This window comes from Nilaparvata lugens, unplaced genomic scaffold, assembly GCF_014356525.2.
Source record: "Nilaparvata lugens isolate BPH unplaced genomic scaffold, ASM1435652v1 scaffold1414, whole genome shotgun sequence".
Lineage (NCBI taxonomy): Eukaryota > Metazoa > Arthropoda > Insecta > Hemiptera > Delphacidae > Nilaparvata > Nilaparvata lugens.
The window spans coordinates 102,832-112,844 of NW_024090249.1; the positions used below are offsets into that span (position 1 = coordinate 102,832).

General features: G+C 36.2%; 1 protein-coding gene across 6 annotated transcripts in view; it reads left to right on the plus strand.

The window, feature by feature from the left end:
* LOC111053065 (chromodomain-helicase-DNA-binding protein Mi-2 homolog) overlaps window positions 1-9,622 on the plus strand; it is a gene marked incomplete at its 3' end in the record, with an annotated part of 100,993 nt that extends 91,371 nt beyond the window's left edge. For 5 of the 6 annotated variants that reach the window (XM_039443799.1, XM_039443804.1, XM_039443802.1 and 2 more), the window contains 3 exon segments: window positions 1,176-1,532; window positions 5,189-5,430; window positions 9,445-9,622. In XM_039443799.1, the coding sequence (XP_039299733.1) occupies window positions 1,176-1,532; window positions 5,189-5,430; window positions 9,445-9,622 (777 nt within the window). 6 annotated transcript variants of the gene reach the window in all.
* Window positions 9,623-10,013: the final 391 nt, after the last annotated feature.

The window sequence follows — 10,013 nt, forward strand, 5'->3', positions numbered from 1 at the left end:
GCACCCGAAAAGATACACAAGGAGCTTTTGTATCTTTCCATAAGCGACAGATGCTCTTTTGTATCTTCTCAAAAGCAATGAGTTGCACCCGAAAAGATACACAAGGAGCTTTTGTATCTTTCCATAAGCGACAGATGCTCTTTTGTATCTTCTCAAAAGCAATGAGTTGCACCCGAAAAGATACACAAGGAGCTTTTGTATCTTTCCATAAGCGACAGATGCTCTTTTGTATCTTCTCAAAAGCAATGAGTTGCACCCGAAAAGATACACAAGGAGCTTTTGTATCTTTCCATAAGCGACAGATGCTCTTTTGTATCTTCTCAAAAGCAATGAGTTGCACCCGAAAAGATACACAAGGAGCTTTTGTATCTTTCCATAAGCGACAGATGCTCTTTTGTATCTTCTCAAAAGCAATGAGTTGCACCCGAAAAGATACACAAGGAGCTTTTGTATCTTTCCATAAGCGACAGATGCTCTTTTGTATCTTCTCAAAAGCAATGAGTTGCACCCGAAAAGATACACAAGGAGCTTTTGTATCTTTCCATAAGCGACAGATGCTCTTTTGTATCTTCTCAAAAGCAATGAGTTGCACCCGAAAAGATACACAAGGAGCTTTTGTATCTTTCCATAAGCGACAGATGCTCTTTTGTATCTTCTCAAAAGCAATGAGTTGCACCCGAAAAGATACACAAGGAGCTTTTGTATCTTTCCATAAGCGACAGATGCTCTTTTGTATCTTCTCAAAAGCAATGAGTTGCACCCGAAAAGATACACAAGGAGCTTTTGTAGGAGTGTAAGAAGGGCACAGTATGAGAGACTACCAGCGTCACATAGCTTCACCAAATACAACTACTAGGACTATCGGCTTCAGTTAACACTCACATTTGCAACATAACGGTCCTTCACCATGGCATATCACCACAACATGATACAGTATCAACACTACATGATACAGTATCATCTCAACTTAATACACAACACTATGATTTGATACATTCGCTATCTGCTTTGTGGAATGATAGACAAGGATAGCAACACCAATGTTGTTCAGATACTGATACTGCCATTATAACGTGGACTTCGCTATATAAATTAGGTATCCTCATAGTGGAGAATATATTATTCAATGGTTTTGGTTCGAATCGCTTTTATTCACTGTTATTTGTTTTTTCCAGATGAATGTGGACTCGGAAGATGGAGACAAAAAGAAGGAAGAGAAGAAGAAGGAGGAAGAGGAGGAGAAGGAGAAGAAGAGCTCTTCAGACGACAAGGAAGAGGGAAAACAAGAAGAGGAGGAGGTGGAAAAGAAAGCGAAGAAGGATGAGGAGGAGGGTGAGAAGAAGGAGGAGGAGAAGGAGGAGGTAGATGAGAAGAAGAAAAAGGAGGAGGAGGAGGTGAAGGAAGTGAAACAGGAGCCGATGGAAACCAGTGAACTAAAGGAGAAGAAGGACGAAGTGAAAGAGGAGGAGAAGGATGTCGAGGAAGTGAAAGAGGAGAAGGATGTAAAGGATATCAAAGAGGAGAAGAAAGAGGTGGGTGGTAAATTTTTTACATTTATTTTTTCAAAGTTTTGTTTAGTGAGGTCCACATTATAATGGCAGTGGAGAAACACCAATGTTAATCAAATACTGCCATTATAACGTGGACCACGCTGTAGTCGTTTAGTCTGAACTTTACTTCAAATACTAAAATTGTCTTTTGTTGGCAGTGGCAATTTCTTGGATTTAATTGTAAATCTAAATTTGGGAGAGAAACAGTACAGGGTTTCCTTAGTTTTTCTTCCCCCATATTTTGTAACTAGTAGTTCTGTGAACAGTAGACCTCGCGCTCAGTAAGTCACATTGACCTGTTGTTTTGTTTTCTCAAAAATTTATAAATAATTTATCAATTTAAAATGTGTAGAAAAAATCCTAAATAATCATAGAGCTTTCTGTCCTATCGTACCTTGACGTGTCGTCCCGGAATGTGAGTGTGAGCGCTGTTATCAGGTCTGGCTGCAGCTGTCTACAATGTTGATGGAAAGATACAATTTTCAAGATGTTCCAGGTTTTTAAACGGGTAGTATTATAGTCCACTAGACAGCTGATTTATGATGAATAATTCTATAGTCTGATTTTTACGGTAATATTGGCGTATCATGAAGGAGGCTCCTTTTTCCTTTTATATATTATCCTTGAAATGCAAAATTTCCAAAAACCTTGTATATACGTCGACGTGCAATTTAAAAAGGAACATACCTGTCAAATTCCATGAAAATCTATTACTGCGTTTCGCCGTAAATGCGCAACATATAAACATTTAAACATTAAGAGAAATGCCAAACCGTCGACTTGAATGAATCTTAGAACTCAGTTCGCTCGGTCAAAAATAGAATATAAATAATATAGAATGTAAATGCCGGCCAGATAGCCGAGTTGACTAAGGCGTGACAACCTTCAGTCTGCAAGTGCTACCTGGTCGCGGGTTCGAGTCCCATCGATTAGGCATGGACGTTTGATCATCTCATAATTCACCCTCGCACTTCCCATTACCCACACACAAGCAGAAAGCTCATGTGGGCATCATCAGCCGCAATGAAAAAAAATCTCTACTATAATAAAGGAAAGAACTGGCTTTTATTTTATTCACTACATTTATTCATTGATGCAATTTTATTTTGTACAACAGTGTGTAAATAAAGAATTTGATTTGATTTGTATTATCTATGTCTATTTAGAAATTTTTCAATGCATAAAACTTCGAGTTCTAATTGTATCAAATGTTATAGTATTTTAATTTGTATTGTAATTGTTTTTGATGAATGAAAAATTTGATTTGATTTTGTAAGCAAGATGTGGAACGGCAGGAGAAACCTCCACAAAATATGTAAGCAAGATATGCCTTCACCAATTATGTAAGGGGGAAAACTATGATAACAAGAAAAGAACAAAATAACTAGAACTTTAATTAATGAATCTTTAACATATATACATTTCAACAAAACAAGATTAATTTGATTATAAAACAATATTTGATATGAATTCATGGGGAAACACTCGCTTGCTGCTAATGAGGATTCAATGTTTGTGGCTATGAAAATTTAAGAACAAATGATTCAGTAGTTACCTACCTTTTTGAAATGGCTTCCCACTTTGGCATCCACTGGTATTTCGCGACTTTGGTATTTTAAAAGAACAAATATTAATTGAACCGATGAATAGGCTCAGAACCAGTCTCCCTTAACAATACAATTATTTTTATACTGCCCGATCTGTGACAGAATAACTGTACTATTAAACGAACCGAAATCTAGCCCCTTCACTGGATCAGTCGGACTTAACTTTCAGTCCTATCGAACGAGCTCAGACACTGACACTCACAAAAGTAAAATTTTGGGTATTAAATATAACTCAGTCATTGCCAAACATGAAGCCATTTCAAGTACATATTTTTATCTGTCGCACAGGCGGCACGTTTGTTATTAAAAACAGAAGAGAAGCTACATTAATTTTGACAACAAATGAAATAAACAATCTTTCTGTCGATGACAAAAATTGTTCAAGGACAAAAACACTGTTCATTAAACTTTTACAATTTAAAACTCTAAAATCCTGATCAATATGATTCATATTGTTGGGGTTTATAATCTTGAAATCCCAATTTAGAAATATCCACTACTACTTTGGCCTATTTTTATTGAATAAATTTAAATTAGTTCCATATTTTTATATTTTAAAAGGTTCATTGTATTTCGTAATTGCTCCGAATAACTCAATCAATTAATAGGCCTAAGTTACACATGTGGTGGTGATGGAATATGCAGGAAAATTTGGCAATATATATATATATATATATTATTGATCAACTCACCGATATAATTATATAGTCCTCATAAAACCGGTCGACACGATACGACAGCGACATATATGTGTTATCTCTCCTTCACATATGAAGCACGTTCAGTTCTCAGCACATCATCATACGGCACGATCCGACACACACCCGACAAACGATAAGATTTTCTTCACCGCACTTCCGAGATGTGACGTCACACTCAATTGCCAAATTAAGGAAGGACATAGGATAGGTGGTGAATGGAATTTGATATTCTATTTCATTTCGAATTACTTTAATTTTTTAATAATTTGGAAAATATTATCATCTGTAGAATTTTTTTGTTTTTTGACTGATCAATCTATCAGCTGTATGGAAGGAGCGCTCTCTGTTAACGGAAATAGGAGATAATGAACTCAGAGATTGGCGCCTACTTTCAAAATTCTTTTGATTTAGGCTGTTTCTATTTTTATTGGAAAATATGCCGTGACAATATATATGTCCCATATGACCAGGTGACAATTTGGCTTATACACGTACGGGAATGGAAAATTATATTTGACGCATCATCAAGTCTGAACTATTGGACTGATTAACTTGAAATTTTGCATATTCTTATTAACCGAGGATGGTTATAAGTCTATTTAAAATGTTTCAAGATTTCAGTAGGTCAAGTTTTTAATAAAACCCTTGCGGGCGGAGCATGGGTTACCTGCTAGTGTAGAATAAATAAATAACATTTGAACTCAATTGTTATTAAACTAAAATCCAAATTAAATGCTGTAAATCACCCCGAAGACTTCTGCTACTGCAAATATTGACAACAGGGTAAACGGCTTGATGGAAACAGCTGACAAATAATTATTGTATAGTAGCACTCATCGAATTTCTATCTAGCTGTTTACCCTGTTGTCAATATTTGCAGTAGCAGAAGTCTTCGGGGTGATTTACAGCATTTAATTTGGATTTTAGTTTAATAATAATAATTAATTCATTAGCATTTGAATAATTGCATTATCTCAGTGATTTCCATCTATAGACTGGCTGGCCGCTATGGCTTCGTATAAAATGAGCGCTGCTATCCAGAGATTGTCAGTTTGGTGTGAGGGTAAGCATTCCTGACCGGCAATTAGGAGGTACTGGGTTCGATTCCCAGGCTGACAAATAATTTTTGTAGAGTAGCACTCTTCGAATTTCCATCTAGCTGTTTACCCTGTTGTCAATATTTCCAGTAGCAGAAGTCTTCGGGGTGATTTACAGCATTTAATTGGAATTTTCGTTTAATAATAGGCCTAATTATTCATTAATTAGCATTTGACCTCATGCAACTTCCGATTTATTTCCATCTGTCAATTATTATTGGTTGTGTGTTCAGGTAAAATCGGAATCAGCGGACAACACGAAAGCGGAAGCAGGTGGTGATGAGGGAGAGAAGAAGAAGGTGAAGAAGGAGAAGGTGATACCGGGCCTGGAGGGGGTAGACGAGACGGGGGCGGGCGTAAGGCGCAAGTTTATGTTCAACATAGCTGATGGTGGATTCACCGAGCTGCACACCCTCTGGCTCAACGAGGAGAAGGCAGCTGTGCCGGGAAGGGACTACGAGATATGGCATCGCAGGTAATTCATATATTATTTATAATATAACTAGTAGTTCTGTGAACAGTAGACCTTGCGCATTTATAAACCACAACCTCCTCTTATACTGTCCAGAGTAAACTGTCCTGTCGTGTCGACGAGATATCGGTGTGAAAACGGCTAATGGCTGTTTCGGTTGGTGTGTCAAAAATGCTAACATCAAAAGCTAATCTCCTTCAAGACATACTGTAACAGGTCAGCTCGAGTTCAAATACTACCTCCGTAAACAAAGCCGTAGTGCATTCGTGTGACGTCAGCACAGGTAAATAAATAAATACAATTTTATTGTCAGCCAGCCAAAAAAGCACAAGACAAAGTCACACAAATAGAACGTCATTCATTAAGAGACACATTGTTACTAATTTAGATTACATTTCCAAATATTACAAACAACAAAGACAATATTACAAAATTAAGCAGCTAGTTCATACGTGCTAACAATAAGAATTAAGGTATGCTGATTCTGCTCTCGTAAAATTCACTTAATTTATAACAAGGATTTTTTGCCAGCCAATCGTGCACCTTTAATTTGAACAGTTTTAGGGGTGTTTGTTGGAGGTGTAGCGGTAACTTATACACCTTTTGCCCAACTGCTTCAAAACTGATGGAAGATTTAGACAATCTCTGGTATTGAATATAGATCTGTCTATTGTTTCTGGTATTAACAGAGTGAACAGCATTTCTTAATTGATAACGATGCAGATTCTCCTTAGTGTATAACAAAACAGAATATATGTACTGATTTATTACTGTCAGAATTTTATTATTTATGAATAAATGCCTACAGTGTTCTAAATAAGGTGATTCCGTGATTATTCGCACGGTTTTTTTTAGCAGGAGAATATCGTTAATGTGCGCTGAATTTCCACATAGAAGAATACCATAAGACATGAGACTGTGAAAGAAAGAAAAGTATGCTTTCCTTAAATATATTTTTGGTACCGTATTAGCTAGCAAGGCTTCTCAGCAGATAGATCACTCTACACAGCTTAGTGCTTACATATTTGACATGAGGCTCCCAAGTGAGTTTTGGATCTAAATGTACACCAAGAAATGTTATACTAGATGCGTTGAAAGTAGCTCCGTATTTCAAATTGAAATTGATTCTTTCTGTCTTATCTGAATTCAATACAAAGCCATTCGCCCTGAACCAGAGAGAGATGCTCGTTCCATCGTACTCTCCGTCTCTTGGATAAGGCCTCTCAAATCATTATTGGTGTGCAAGAGGTAGGGCTCCTACACCAATAAAAATTCGTTGATTTCAGCTGATCTATATAAGCTATTGTTTTTATTGGTGTAGAAGCCCTACCTGTGCTGACGTCACACGAATGACTTTGTTTACGGAGGTAGTGGCTCAAAGCAGAGAAAGGTCAAGAGACAATACTATGTTATTTTAGTTATTAATGGCATGCGTTATTGCATGCAATCAATAGTTCATAAAAATTGCATTCAATGAGGCAAGCAATTCAAATTCCATACAGCAGCTGATTTTTTACCAAGTTACATTAAGATATTAATTGCATGCAATTAATAATCCACTCGACAGCTGATTGATTTATGATGAATAATTCTATATTTTTTTGTACTTGAGTTTTAAGTTGTTATTGTGGTAATTATTCATATTGAATGAAGAAGTGTAAGAAATTGTCAAAAACTACAGATTTTATTGAAATTTAGAAAGACCGGTTTCGGTTATTACACCATTGTCAATCTCTGATAGTTTATCAGAGATTGACAATGGCGTGAACTGCATTTCTTAATTGATAACGATGCAGATTCTCCTTAGTGTATAACAAAACAGAATATATGTACTGATTTATTACTGTCAGAATTTTATTATTTATGAATAAATGCCTACAGTGTTCTAAATAAGGTGATTCCGTGATTATTCGCACGGTTTTTTTTAGCAGGAGAATATCGTTAATGTGCGCTGAATTTCCACATAGAAGAATACCATAAGACATGAGACTGTGAAAGAAAGAAAAGTATGCTTTCCTTAAATATATTTTTGGTACCGTATTAGCTAGCAAGGCTTCTCAGCAGATAGATCACTCTACACAGCTTAGTGCTTACATATTTGACATGAGGCTCCCAAGTGAGTTTTGGATCTAAATGTACACCAAGAAATGTTATACTAGATGCGTTGAAAGTAGCTCCGTATTTCAAATTGAAATTGATTCTTTCTGTCTTATCTGAATTCAATACAAAGCCATTCGCCCTGAACCAGAGAGAGATGCTCGTTCCATCGTACTCTCCGTCTCTTGGATAAGGCCTCTCAAATCATTATTGGTGTGCAAGAGGTAGGGCTCCTACACCAATAAAAATTCGTTGATTTCAGCTGATCTATATAAGCTATTGTTTTTATTGGTGTAGAAGCCCTACCTGTGCTGACGTCACACGAATGACTTTGTTTACGGAGGTAGTGGCTCAAAGCAGAGAAAGGTCAAGAGACAATACTATGTTATTTTAGTTATTAATGGCATGCGTTATTGCATGCAATCAATAGTTCATAAAAATTGCATTCAATGAGGCAAGCAATTCAAATTCCATACAGCAGCTGATTTTTTACCAAGTTACATTAAGATATTAATTGCATGCAATTAATAATCCACTCGACAGCTGATTGATTTATGATGAATAATTCTATATTTTTTTGTACTTGAGTTTTAAGTTGTTATTGTGGTAATTATTCATATTGAATGAAGAAGTGTAAGAAATTGTCAAAAAAACCACAGATTTATTGATACTCAGAAAGACCGGTTTCGGTTATTACACCATTGTCAATCTCTGATGAACTGAGTTTATGTTTTTTGACAATTTCTTGGTATTTTTCATTCAATAATTCTATAGTCTGATTAATCCTATCTTCAGAGTAGAATATATATATATATATATATATATATTATATATATATATATATATATATATATATATATATAGTGATATCGGAGTATGGAGGAAATTCCATTCCCTTTCTTATTATCCTTGAAATGCAAAATTTCAAAAAACCTTGTGTATACATCGACGCGCAGTTAATAAAGGAATATTCCAGTCAAATCTCATGGAATTCTATCAACGTGTTTGGCCGTAAATGCGTTACATGTACATACAGACGAAAGAAACCCCGAGCCACAGACCATAGACCTCAGCACAGAATAGGACAGAATGGAAACTTGTAATCAATCGTCTATCTAACCAATGATTTTTACATGACGCCAATACTAAACACGTCACGTGACCTTGGGAAGTTCCAATCCTGGTCTTCTGATTGGCTCGTGGCAGTGAACGAGATCAATTGATCCGGATCATTAAAGTGATCCGAACCTGGGAGCCAATCATTCTTACTCCACCCGACGTGGCAGTGATCTATCACTGCCTCAAATTAGACTCTCCAAGACAAGAAATAGCCATATTTTTCAACAAGCCAAAATTTATAACAATCTTTCTTTAGAAATTAGAGAGCTGCCAATCTATGAATTCAAACAAATTTTAAAAAATAAATTGACAGAGAGTGCATACTATTCGGTAGATGAGTATTTTCAGTCCACAATATTATGAATGCTCATGATGCAACATTTACCTTTTAATTTTTGATAAAACTGAATAACTCATTAATATGAATTGTAGTTTGTTCCTAAGACTAAGACAAAATAATAAGACAAATTGTTATTGTAATATCTTCATATATTATACAATTTCTTTTATCATATGCTTAATTTTATATCATAATTTATCTTTTATTTCACAAGTGTTATATTATTGTTATTATTTTTTTGACGTGCTCATACAATGTAAAGTTGTTCTGGCAATAAAGAATCTTGAATCTCTTGAACCTACCATCAATACTATTACAATGCGGCGCTTCCTAACAAGATGGCGGATTTTGGCGTCAGGGTATAGCCAAGTTTCCGTACTGTATGTATACTGTGACCTCACTACGTTCGTCAATGATTTGTGATTGTCAATGAAATAAATGAATTGTTGGGTTGTTTGTAGACATGACTACTGGCTGTTGGCGGGGATAGTGAGGCACGGCTATGGCCGCTGGCAGGACATACAGAACGACCTGCGATTCGCCATCATCAACGAGCCGTTCAAGATGGACGTCGGCAAGGGCAACTTCCTAGAGATCAAGAATAAGTTTCTTGCCAGGCGGTTCAAGCTACTTGAACAGGTCAGTCATTGTATTGAGAAAGCTTAACCTTCCGGCAGTCGCGCTGTTGTAAAAAGTACAACAGTGTCAGTTTTTTTGCTGCACAAAACTATTGAATGGGGTGGTGTCAGTGAATGAGTCACCTATGCATTCCAAAACTTTGCCCCCATCACTCCACTGAGTTGCAGTATCAACCGAGCAATGGTTCAGTCTTTAGGCGCCATTTAGTCGCCACAGTGCATACGCAGTGCATATGATAGGGAAAGACTGTATACGGGGACTTTAAGGCTGTGCAAAGGCTAAAAATAAACTTTCTACTCGCGATATTTTTTCAAATTTTTCTATTTGTATATCATCAAACAATCAAAATGAAAAAGTTTTCTCAAGAAAACATTTTTTTCCGATCAATAAT